This window comes from Helicoverpa armigera, chromosome 24, assembly GCF_030705265.1.
Source record: "Helicoverpa armigera isolate CAAS_96S chromosome 24, ASM3070526v1, whole genome shotgun sequence".
NCBI classification, from domain to species: Eukaryota; Metazoa; Arthropoda; class Insecta; order Lepidoptera; family Noctuidae; genus Helicoverpa; species Helicoverpa armigera.
In genome coordinates this window covers 9,377,756-9,390,530 of record NC_087143.1, presented here as the reverse complement: position 1 = coordinate 9,390,530, position 12,775 = coordinate 9,377,756, and the positions used below count along the sequence as shown (strand labels likewise).

General features: G+C 34.6%; 1 protein-coding gene across 1 annotated transcript in view; it reads right to left on the bottom strand.

Annotated features, from left to right (window-relative positions):
- Positions 1–12,775, bottom strand: part of LOC135118670 (protein madd-4-like) — a 316,932-nt gene that overhangs the window by 67,696 nt on the left and 236,461 nt on the right. Inside the window, exon 6 of the mRNA XM_064041267.1 lies at positions 2,895–3,038. Within this exon, the coding sequence (XP_063897337.1) occupies positions 2,895–3,038 (144 nt within the window). The remainder of the gene's footprint in view (positions 1–2,894; positions 3,039–12,775) is intronic.

The window sequence follows — 12,775 nt, the reverse complement described above, 5'->3', positions numbered from 1 at the left end:
CCCTGGAATGCCGGAATGAAACGGATAAACCGATTTATATTTTTGCTGAAAATCTAGAATGTCCAAAGGTCTTAATTGCTAATCTTTATTGTTTCTCAATCTGTGCAATTCTCCCAGAGCCAGTTTGTCATGAGGATTGTTAAACAGCTTCCTTTGGCCGAGATCGCATGTAGCGACCCCATCTTAAAATAAAAGAAATTAAATGTAAAGGAAAAATTAAGGAGCTCCTTTAAAAAGCATGAAATAAAATTAAATTATAAATTTAAAAAAACCCCCGACCCAAAAAAGTACACAATAATTATGACAAAAGTTTAAAAACGCTAAACCCTATAAAAAGCAAAAAATAACTTTTAACACTACGTAAACTAAATTTTGACGTGTCGGGGGACCGCTTTTTACCTTCAAAAATACTTACATAAATCAAATGATACCTACCTAATTACAACATTCGTATAAAAAAAAAAACACGTATCTAAAGTAATGAATTAGAGCGGTCCCCCGACACGACAAAATTTAGTTTACGTAGTGTTAAAAGTTATTTTTTGCTTTTTATAGGGTTTAGCGTTTTTAAACTTTTGTCATAATTATTGTGTACTTTTTTGGGTCGGGGGTTTTTTTAAATTTATAATTTAATTTTTTAATTTTGATTCCAATCAAAGTTTTCATTCGGTCTGATACCGGCTAAATACCCGATCTTTGCAATTTGCGTACTACCATTCATCTTCATACTGATTTATGAGCCCAAACAAACTATCGGCTGACTAAAAGTTTGCAGTCTGTTGCTACGCTTATAGTTCTAACTTACAATAAATTGATCGTTGAGAATTTTTAATTGAATTTTAGACTTTATGAGCACTAGACAGAGTTGAAGTTTGATAGCTTTTAAGTGGTAGTAATATCCCTGCGTTTAGGAACCGATGGAGTAGTAACTTTTAAACTGGGTTTGGTTAGAGAATTGAAATAAAGTGGTGAAATGGGATTATAGTTTGATATCGATAACATTAGTCTAGGGAAACTGCTCTAATGCCAATTTACTATTCGGGGTCGGCGCAGCATGTTTACTTTTTTTTCTTTCTTCCATACCATCCTTCATATCTTCAACGATTAGCGTAAGAAAAAAGCTGCTTAATTCATTCCAATTTATTATTTCTGGCGGGCATATACAAGTATCATCATCATCATCATCATCAGCCTATCGCAGTCCACTGCTGGACATAGGCCTCTCCAAGTGCACGCCACTGAGATCGATTTTCGGCTTCTCGCATCCAGCTCCTGCCAGCCGTCTTGCGTCCATATACAAGTGATTTGTATTAATGGATGGTAGATATTTGCTTCTCATTGACACAAAGTCATCTTCTCGTTTATTTATCTATCAAAATAACATTATCGTACTCTTGTCCTCATACGGGAAGTAATTTTCTCGGAAAGCGTTTAAAACTGCTAGCGGAAGCTAATGACAAATACTTCCCTGTATTGTTTACTGAAAGGAATCATGTAATTCTCTATTTTCTGAATACAATGCAAATACGTTGTGTTCACAAGTATGTGCATTTATTTAATAAACAACAAGACTGCTATGTGTCGCCCCTATCGTACACTTGGGGACAATGTGCTCGGGACACGGTTTTTTGTGAATTTTATATGAGTTAAGCAATGATTTATTTTAAAAATTTTGTTTTTTGTTGTTAAGATTATTATTGCAATATTTGGATAATAAAACACAGTATTTTGACTTGAGGTGTCGACGAACAACATAATTATAATTAAAACATATTTTATCCAAACAAAAATTTAAAGTGGTAGAAACTACTTTCGCAATAAAATAAAGAAAACACCTTCAAACATTTACAGTTCATTACCCAAACTGGAAAAGCTAAAACTAAACACAAAAACCTTAATTCGTGCACACTAATCATTTAAGCGAGCCACAAGCGAACGGCACGGGAGCTAAACAGTTTCATTAAGTTAACGCCCCATTTATTTCGGCCGGCAGTGTACGGGGCGATTATCAAGCGAATGCGACACTTTGATTGCGAAAGAGAATATCGAATAATGTGATGTTTGTGTTTGCCTTTTGCTGTGCTGTTTTTTTGGTAATTAAATTGTTTACAATAAAATAGTGTTACTTATGTACTTATCTATCATAACCTACACAAAGTTATAAAAACAGTTGCCTAGTATAAGTGTAGGAGCAGGTTTTAAAATAAAAACTAGACGGTGTATTCATATAACCACTTTTGCAGTAATCTTTGAGACAACTCGACTTTTTTTGATGTTATGTGCATCCAACGGTCTGAGTTTTTTTACATCTCCTTATAGCTAAGGATCGTGATCATATGACTGGAATATTGAGGACTTAAAGGTTTATTATAGAACAAATAGACCAGCCTCTTTCTGTTCCATAAATAATAATAAACGTCTATTAATTTGGACATCTCACTTATCATAACATCGATCTAAAAATAAAAGATACTCTCCCCTTAACTTCTGCCTATTTAAAGGTAAAAGATACACTCTTCAGTCCAGTCTGTAGGTACTACATACTGTTACTGTTACAGCCTTTTTTTCGTCCCACTGCTGGGCACAAGCCTCCTCTCACACGCAGAAGGATTGAACATTAATCACCACGCTTGCTCAATGCGGGTTGGTGATTTCAGACTTAATTGTCCAGGTTCACTTAAGATGTTTTCCTTCACCTTTTTATCAGCCAGTAGTGGGCAAAGAACCAACCTCTCCAGTATGAGGGTGTGGGTTCGATTCCAGGTCAGGCAAGTACCAATGCAACTTTTCTAAGTTTGTATGTACTTTCTAAGTATATCTTGGATACCAATGGCTGATAAAAAGGTAAGTAAAGGAAAACATCTTGAGATACTACATACTAAACCAAAACTCACCTGCATATTACAAATCTTGTACCGCACGGGCTCGCCCCTACACCCGGCCGGGGAGGCACAGGTCCTGAGCTGACGCGACACGCCACCGTCGCACGTCCTGGAGCAGAGCGACCACTCGCTCCACTGTGACCAGCCGCCGCGGTCCTGGGGAGAAGATGGAGTTATTAGGTAATACAGATAGATAGATAGGTATACTTTGTTAGGTACACCAATTATTAAAATTAATAAAAGTAGGTGATATAAAGGGTGGACTTATCGCTAAAAGGATCTCTGCCAGACAACCTGAAGTAGTGGTAACCGAAAGTATGGTATTAAGATATTTTACTTAGGAATAGTGTAAATGCATGGACTGTCAGAGGTGACATACTGAATTATATTTTGTGACAATAATCAATGCCTACAAAAATTGAATAATTAATTTGCTCCTGTTGGGTAAAGAAATCTTCACAACAAGCAACGACGTAATTTTATTGATCAATGGTAATTGGTGTCAAACTTCGCAGGTTCTACGCCTACACATATACCTACCACGTTCTTTCAGCGTTAGTCAGTGGTATCTAAATCGTTTCCAAAAACAAAACTGCTCTGTACATACCTACGATACCAGAAGATTTGTTAATGGATAACATAGTTACTAGTTTACGCAAAACCATTGTAACGGAAAAGACATGGGGAAGCTTTTATTACTCAGCCTTAAACTCTAGCTCATTAAAACACTATATACGCCTTATTACCAAATTAAGTGAAAAGGCGTAAAATCACATTAAAATTAACTCAAACAAATATAAAATAAAATGAGATAATGCATAAATTATCATATTTGTAGTTTATTGTGCTCATGGCCAAGACAATATTATTGTAATGTGAACAAAACTATTGATATAGTCACAAAATATTGATTTATTACTACAAATAAAGTTGAACAGGACTTGGCTTCTATGCGATCTCAAAACTTTTTACGGTGGAGGAATTGCGCAGAGGATTGGCTTTTTTTACATTTAATGTTTTTGGTGGGATCTAATTTATTTTTTGTAGGTCTCCTTCTTCTCTAAGTATATAACAAATTAAATTAACTTACATGCAACTAACTAAATATACAATGTGTCCCGGGGATAAGTGACCGCCCGAAATTTTTTGAATATTTGTACAAAATTAAGGATAATTTCATTTATATTTTTGAAAAAAAACATTAAAAAAATTTTATTGTCAGGCCTGTTAATAACAGGCTTTGCTCTTTTTTTTCAAATTTCAACTGACTGTATTTTTGCATTTGTTTGAAATAGCAGCAAACATTGTTGTGAGCTATTGTAGGAAATATCATGTAGTTTATTAATAAAATAAAAGAAAGTGATATTAAGGGGGCATTTATTGGACTTATTTTGAAAAAACTGAAAAAAAGGCGTTATTTTCTTTGAATTTTTATTTTCTTTTTTTTCTAATAAATGTTATATTACATTTTTGTTATGTTTGATAATTTTAATTGATAAACTATGATGTCGGCTAGTCAATAAAGAAAAAAGAATTTAAAAAGATGTAAAAACTTAGGAAATATCTTAAAAAAACTGCAGCACGTCACAGTATTTACTAAAAATCATTAAAAAAAAACCAAAGGCGGTAAGTCCCAAATATAAAGGAAATTATCCTTAATTTTGTACAAATATTCAAAAAATTTCGGGCGGTCACTTATCCCCGGGACACATTGTATAACAAACTAAATATGTAGACCTAAACTAGCACGTAAACAACATTTTTTAAAATAAATTAAACAATTTCGAAATTGTCGAATTTTTTAATCGAATATCTTTTAGAATAAAAGAGATTTATTTCAGAGGTAGATGGCGCTATCACATGAAATTGTTTTTTTTTTAACTAAAAACCGTAGCGCGATTTAGACTAGGACAACGCCATCTATCGAGCGAGCATGCAGTATTTATCGCACTCACTGCATTAATATGAAAAATTTTATCATTATTCATTTTATTTTAACCTAGCTTTTTTATTCATCTGTATGTATATTTAATACATAATAACAATATACCACACTACGTAACAATAAAACAAATAGTAACATTTTGTACCTACATAAATAAAAAACAAAGTTATCAATGCAGTCAAAATTCATACACAATGTTCTTGAAAAACCGCAAATATAAATTTGTTTCCTATTTTTTTATTAAGTTTTAAGGTTTTTATAATTTTTCCTTTATATGTAGCTAATAACCTATCTTGGTGCCAAATTTGAAGGTTCTAAGTTTGCTAGAAGTACCTTAGACTTTTGATGATCGGTCAGTGAGTGAGTCAGTGACAAAATGGTGTAACTTTGATCGCTCATAACTCGTAAACTATTTATTCAAATTTCTTGTAATTTTGGGACTGAGCTTGTTCTAATACTTACTCTTGGTCATCGAAAACCTAAACTCCTAGCTTTGTTCACATGGAAGATACAGGGGGCTGAAATAGCCGCGAAACGCTTCGAGAAAAGATGGTACGGCCGTGCCCGCTTTGCTCGAGTCTTGGCTGGGGCACTGCCGTGCCCTCAGATAAGAGCTACATACAATACATGAGTTTGGTATGTGTCAAATTATAGAATTAAGTATTACAGAATATGACATTACTTTTTGCCCACTGTATAAATAATATTATTGCTAGTTATTTTACAGTTGTTGATGGTATGTACAATATTTTCTTTCTCATTAAATCAAATATTGCACAAAATCTCTTTATAAGATACTATGTTCAGATATACATATTTTAAGGCAAATTCCATTTCAGAATACACTTTAGACTGATCACGATTCAGGACCCAATTCTGATTTAAACAAGCTCTTTTTACCTTAACTATTTAACTATACAACTAACTTACACAATACACACACAACAACATACATAAAATTAGTTTACCCAATACGTAACTCTCTAAATCCTTCAGCTTCTATGTTGGCACAAAATAACATCATTATAAAACCCGCCGTAGGAAACGTGATGTGAATGCCATTGGAATAAAATTATACATTCACCCCTTATATCGCTAGCTTGTGGACATGATACTGTGAAGGTATATGTATACTAGTATTATGGGAGAAAAGTGTGTGTATGTTACATGTATCGAATTATCTTACATCTTAGAATATATTCGTACATATAAATATTATTCCGATTTGAAAAAAATATTCCATAAGGTTAAGGTAAACACACAATTTGTGTTAGATAGCTCATTTGTCTAGGAAGTGTATGGACTGCTTTTTATCAGGGTGTACGAAGTAGTTCTTACAAAATCTTTTGAGGAAGATGGCTATTTGTTGATGACATAAAACCTCATTCGCAGGATGTATTATTTTATTTTTAATTTCTAAATTGTCAAGAAAAAACAAAAGCGTCCCTCTTGATATGAACTTTGCCTGTGAACATTCACTTTATTTATTCTTCCAAAATAAAAGTGTTTTTCCTACTATACTACTGGAAAGCCTTTTTCTTTGATGTTCCTGATTATCCACAACCAGCGAGTGCTAGCGAATAATTCATTATTTGATTTGTGGGGAACACTCCCTAACTAACACATACTATAATACATTCTAGGATGGGAAGGCGACCGAGAGAAGACCTTTGCCCAGTAGTGGGACAGTACTGAAAAAAAATGGGAAGTAGGTCCTCTACACACGAGTTAAACAGGGAAGTATAGCGAGTATTACATATATTTTGATTGACTCGGCAACTGAATCAACTGAGCATATAATTGGGTATATTTTTGTCAGATAAAGGGGATCTTTTTGGATTACGTTCTGATTTGAATTTTGGGTTTTGTTCAGCAATTTGTGATGTGATTTCAGAGGTTTATGGGCATTTATTTTATGGGTTGATCGATGATGAGATGAAATGTTCTTGAAGGGTGGAAAAGGTTTATCTACTTATTTGTACCTCTGTACCTAAATTAACGCTAAGTTTTGTTTAAGCAATATGACTTATTTAATTACAAATTGCAATAAAGAAATGCTAATTCTAAGAGAATCTTTTAACACAAATGAAAATTGGGACACCTTTCACAGTCAGTTAACCCCAAAGTGAGCTTGTTATGAGTGCTAACACAACTGTTATTTCCGATAGTTGAAAATCGAACTTAAGATCAATGTAATTGATTCAAGAAGTCATCAAAAACTAAAAAAAAAAATAATTTCAACTTGGACTTGGGTTGGACTGTTTTTAACACAAAAAAACAGTCCAACCCTGTGATGAACCACGAGAACAGATCTAAAAACCCGTCACTACCAAATTCAACCAAAACAATTTCACATTCGAGCTAATCTTTCAGAAACAATACATTTGGTTTGTTCACAATTTTTCAGAACACATTTGCGATTCAGCCAGCGAATAAGGAAGAGATTTGGTGAGCGTGATGTTTTTACTTCACATGACCGGAATATGTAATTGTTACTGAATTTTCGTGTATGGCTTTAAAAAGATGGATTTTTCGAAAAATGTTAAAGAGATTTGCAGTTTTCTTTCTTTTCTTTTTAGAGAGTTTATGCTTTTATTCTATTTTATTGTGACTAAAAATATGATCAAGATCTTATGTGATCGAATATTAATCTTCTGTATAATTAGAAGTTTTAATCTCAGTATATGGTTATTTTGATCTTTTCCAGTCGTGTCGGATTGCCGTCCCATCGCGCTATGAGAGTGAAGGAATAGTGAGTGCACCTGTGTCTGTGCAAATGCTCGTGCACTATAATATGTCCTACACAGCTGGCTGATCTCCTTATATGAGAACAGCCGCCGTGGCCGAAATCTGCCGTGGACGCCATTAGTATGTTAATTTCCAAAATTGACAATAGCACTATCGTATAGGCTTTTTTTTAAAAAGGAACAGAAGTGTCCAAAACGTATTCACTCTCTGAGTTCAAATGCTTCACAACTCCTATAGCAATACAATCAAAATGCGACTTTATCCCAAAAGCATTGCGTTGACAATTGAATGTTGATCCTTTCGATGATTCTTAGTGCACATAAACGGAATAAAACTAAGTAAGTATAAGAGGTTAAGGGTACGTGATGGTGCTATAAACTACTGTTTTACGTTAACACCTTTTGTTCGGGGAGGTCACTTGAATTGCTTTCGGTCGTGGAGAACAAAATGACTAGCGGAGATGTCATAACGAAAACTTTCTTAAGAAAGTTAGTTCATAAGATAATAAAGAATAATAATTGGGATCCAACAGACCAACGAGGTGTAAAGTTTTGTTGGATATATATCTTATAAAACTTAAAATGTACCTTTTGATCAATAAATTAATAAGTAGCGCGCCGAAATGCGGGTGTTTGAAGGACGAGGAAAGTTACTAGCTCCGCCCTCATATGCTTACTTTAGAACCCACTCATTAATTAAAAATGAACTTGTCAATCAATAAAGACCAAAGTTTTGACGGATTTGTCTTGATTTGACAAGTTCTAGTAACTGATCACGCCTACCGCACCTTACTTGACCTACAAGAAGGCGACTGACCTACCTTCCTTATGGCATCTCCGCTATCTTTCCCTCCTCTGTGGAGAGAGGTCACTCGAATTGTTTTCAGTATCGGGATAATAGTCGGTAATGGTTGGGGAAGGTCAATGCACGGGTTATGGGTATTGGTATAGATAGGTAATAGGTATGGGCGTTGATTCCAGGGTTAGGAAAAGTGTTGTGTTCTTGAATTTTAGAATAAAGATTTCTGATATGATTTGCAGTAGATGGTGACTATAAGATGAAGAGTATTATGTGAAATTTATTTTTATGACTTTATCATCGCACTGTTTCTTAGTATTTGTCTATCGTGTTTGTGCGCAAACATTGTGCAATGTGCATGGCCAGTTGTATAACTAATAATAATGTAATTGGTTTACTAAAGTTTTGCCACCTTGTTTTTGTTTCACATAAGACACGGATTCCGTAACAGCTCTTCGCGCGGTTTGAGTATTGAGCGGTTTGAGCTTTTTTCATAGAAGTTAGAACAATCAGAGATCCGGGGGCCCAATAAAGTGGCATGATCTAGACACACGGCAGTGTGTCCGCCAAGTTCGAGCAAAAAAAGCGACACACCGGCCGTGGGTTATATTACACGAACCATTTCGGGCCAAATTCGACCCCCCAGTAACTCAAAATCTATTTTATTTACGCATATCAAATTTCTAGTATCTGTTGAGACCCCCTCACTTATCTAAAATACAAAATTTCATTAATATACCTATTGTAGGTCTTGAGATATTGACGTCAGAAAATCGCTATTTTTACTATACACTCACTGACTGACTGACTGACTCACTCATCAAAAACCTAGACCACTTCCAATGGTCGTATTGACTTGAAATTTGGCATGGAGGTAGGTCTTTATGTCAAGGTAAAGGAAAAAATCTGAAAATGGCCAAGTGTGAGTCGGTTTCAAAATAATGAAGGTGTTTTATACATTTATACCCCTAAGGAACTAAAACGAACTAAATTTATCTATATTTATATAATATATCTTCGAATGGTCGTACCGATCTGAAATTCGTTACAAAGGTTTGTATTTAGTCAAAGTAAAGTAAAAATCTGAAAACGGCCAAGTGTGAATCACTTTCGAAAATAACGAATGTGTAACTTTGATCCACGAACATAATATATGATGATAACATGTCATGTCAGTCAATTGGTAAATCTAGTCCATTTAGTTAATCTAGTTCATTTCTTTGTAAGAAACATAGTGCATATCAAAAAATCTGAAAGATAGTATAAATGAGACATTTCTTTAACTAACTTCATCATAAGAAAAAAATAAAATAAACAACCTTACAAAAATAAATGAAATCCCACCCAAAACAAAAATGTGAAAGACTGCCAAGTTCGATAATATGGGAATGCTTCGCCTATAAAAGAAGTGAGATCTGAATAAGTACCAAGTTCCATACACATACCTCAGTTAAAAATAGTTACTTTTTAATGATGTTACTTGGCAAGTTTTAATAGAAAATTAAATTCTTGATTCATTGAGTTTAGTAGGTTTATAACAATGTGTGTGAAAACTTGCCAAGTATCATCATTAAAAAGTAACTATTTTTAACTGAGGTATGTGTATGGAACTTGGTACTTATTCAGATCTCACTTCTTTTATAGGCGAAGCATTCCCATATTATCGAACTTGGCAGTCTTTCACATTTTTGTTTTGGGTGGGTATGAATTACAGTACCTATGAGTAAAAACTTGAATTGTGACAAATTAAATACAACTCTCTTATTGTAATTTGTTTCTTACAACACTTTGACCTACATACGAATATTTCATTACAACATAACATCCAACATCAGTAAAACATACCAGAAGAAATTAATTTCATGCTCTGAAGAGAAGCATCCACATTTTTTCTACATCTTCAAACAAACAGAATTTTAATAAAATGTTATACTGTAACTCGTAGCCGCGTAGCTGCTACGACGTAGCGGCGTTGCTACGGCGTAGCTACGGTATTCTTTATTGGAAAATAACGAGCATTAGACAATAAGTCCTCATTTGCGAGTTTTTTTGTGTCTCATGTCGTTTTGTGGTGGTGCTACCATGCAAACGGAATGACGGTGTAATTCTACAGGCGTAAGCGTATGATGTTGGGGTGTAGACTTGCGACTTTTTGCTGTAGCGTTTTGCGTCATCATCATTGGTGAAGTTAATTTTTAAATGAACAATTGAAGCGGCAGGATCTAGTGAGTCTCAAGACCTTCTTATTTGTTGGTGGCCATCCTAGGCTGCTATTCGTCATGTTGGCCATCTAGTCGTCATGCTATACAGTATCGTTTATTATTTATTCGATAGGCATTTAACACAGTGACCTAAATTAAATAAATTAGGATGGAATTAACTATGTATTTTAACGCCCAATTTTCCGAAGTGTGAAAAATGAGCGTTAATGTTATTGGCGAAATTGGGCCTGATTCGTTTAATATGAGAAAGGTACTTTTTTTAAGTCGGGTCTAAAACCAGACTGATGACTGTGTGCGTATTTGATTCTTATTCTTCTCTGTGCGGAAGGAGGTATGATGATGATGACTTCAAGAAATCTTAGTTTAATTACCTAATCTAAGTACCTAGACTTTAGAAGCATAATACCATCTGCGACAATTTAGTCTCTCGTCTGCAACCCTCTTACATATAAATGTTTAATCCCAACGTTACGATTATTACAGCCGTGCTGAGCGCATTGTATATCATACTCAGGCCATTATTTCTATTGTGTGCCTTCCGAGGATTTTTATGGCCTGAAATTACTGTTATAGGTATCGTATTGTATCTAGATCGTGGCTTAGAAAATGAGGATGGGTTTTGAAGAATTATATTTACAATGATAAATGATAGGTATAACTTTAACAAATTGGTGGAGATCAATACCCAAACACGATTCTTTTCAAATCGACATGAGGTCAAATGTAGTGCAGGCTTAGTAAATATGTGATAGCATTGTGTTACCTTGACTAATAAACAAATATATAAAATCACCTATTACTTGCATAGCCTTTTCTCAGCTACGATAAGTTAGAAATCCAGTCTTGCCAAGGGCAATTTGGTAATTCAGTTGCAGAGGTCCGTATGAAATACTGTTACTGCCTGTTTCATATCTAACTAGAAACACTAGGGTTACCCGTCCCAAATATAGGAAAGGACGTGACGAAAAAGCAAGTGACTATTTGATTAAAAGTTCAAAAAGCTTTTTATCTCCTTTCGTATTTTCAAATTGAAAAAAATAAAACCCAAAAACACACAGAATCGTAAAAAAATATAAAGATCGGTACAAATGTAGATCGCATTTAATTATTGAGGTACAAGTCCTTGTGAAAGAGAGCAGGGTTAAAAATGGCGGCAAGGGGTAGCTGACAAATTGAAGTTGTACACCCGAGGGCTGAAATTTGCATATACGACAGTATTGATGGACAAAGTATAGGCGGAGAGAGAGTTGAATTTTAAAGGTACATAGTACTCATCTAGGGAATATCTGATTTATAGCATTATTGTTACAGCGCTTTGACCCCAGTGGATTTTCCGTTCGATACCTGTATCAATCCATTAGTTAGGTAAACAATAACTTGGATTGTCGCAGTTACAATTCAAGATTCATTCAAGGCTAATGAATTTAAATTTAAAAAAATTTGCTTATCACATAGTTGTCTGTATAAAATATCTAAATCGTAGCCCATTTCAAATTCTAATAAATAAGGTAAAAATGTCTTTCACGGTCTCAAGGATAGATAGTATTGTGCACATATATAAATCATTATTAAATATATTTTTATTGCACCTAATATTCTCTTTATATCTCCATGTTATCACCAGCTTTTTTACCCTCTCACTTCCTTTGCAAACACTTCTTCTCTTTAATACAAAAGTCTTGAAGATGTAAAAAATCAACATTAAATATTCACCAATCGCTGTAATCTCATCCCTTAAGCCGCTGCTTAACCCTTTGACGCGAACGTTTCGATTGTAAATTTCAGCGCAAAAGCGTTTGTTGTTATTGCCGTCTTGTTGGCTAGTGCCCCCAGTGCCACGCCACTAAATGCCCCGTCACTTAGTGCCACTAGCGTCGTGTGGCACTACAGTCGTTTGTCGCCCTTTACTCGACGCTGTGGGTAGTATTTAACCTACATCTGTTAGGCTTTATTGAGCTGTTCCTTTTATTTTTACTGGTCATTTAATTTAGAGAAAGTGAAATTGTATTTTGTAATCGGGAGGTCAGAGGTAATAGGAAATTTTATGGACTGGGTTGATGAGGTCAGATAGTTGCTCCATGTAAAACACTGGTACTCAGCTGCATCAGAAAAGACTGGAAGCCGATCTAGATATTTGAGAAAAGGTAAGGTACAGTTAGGCAGATGATGATGGATGTTTT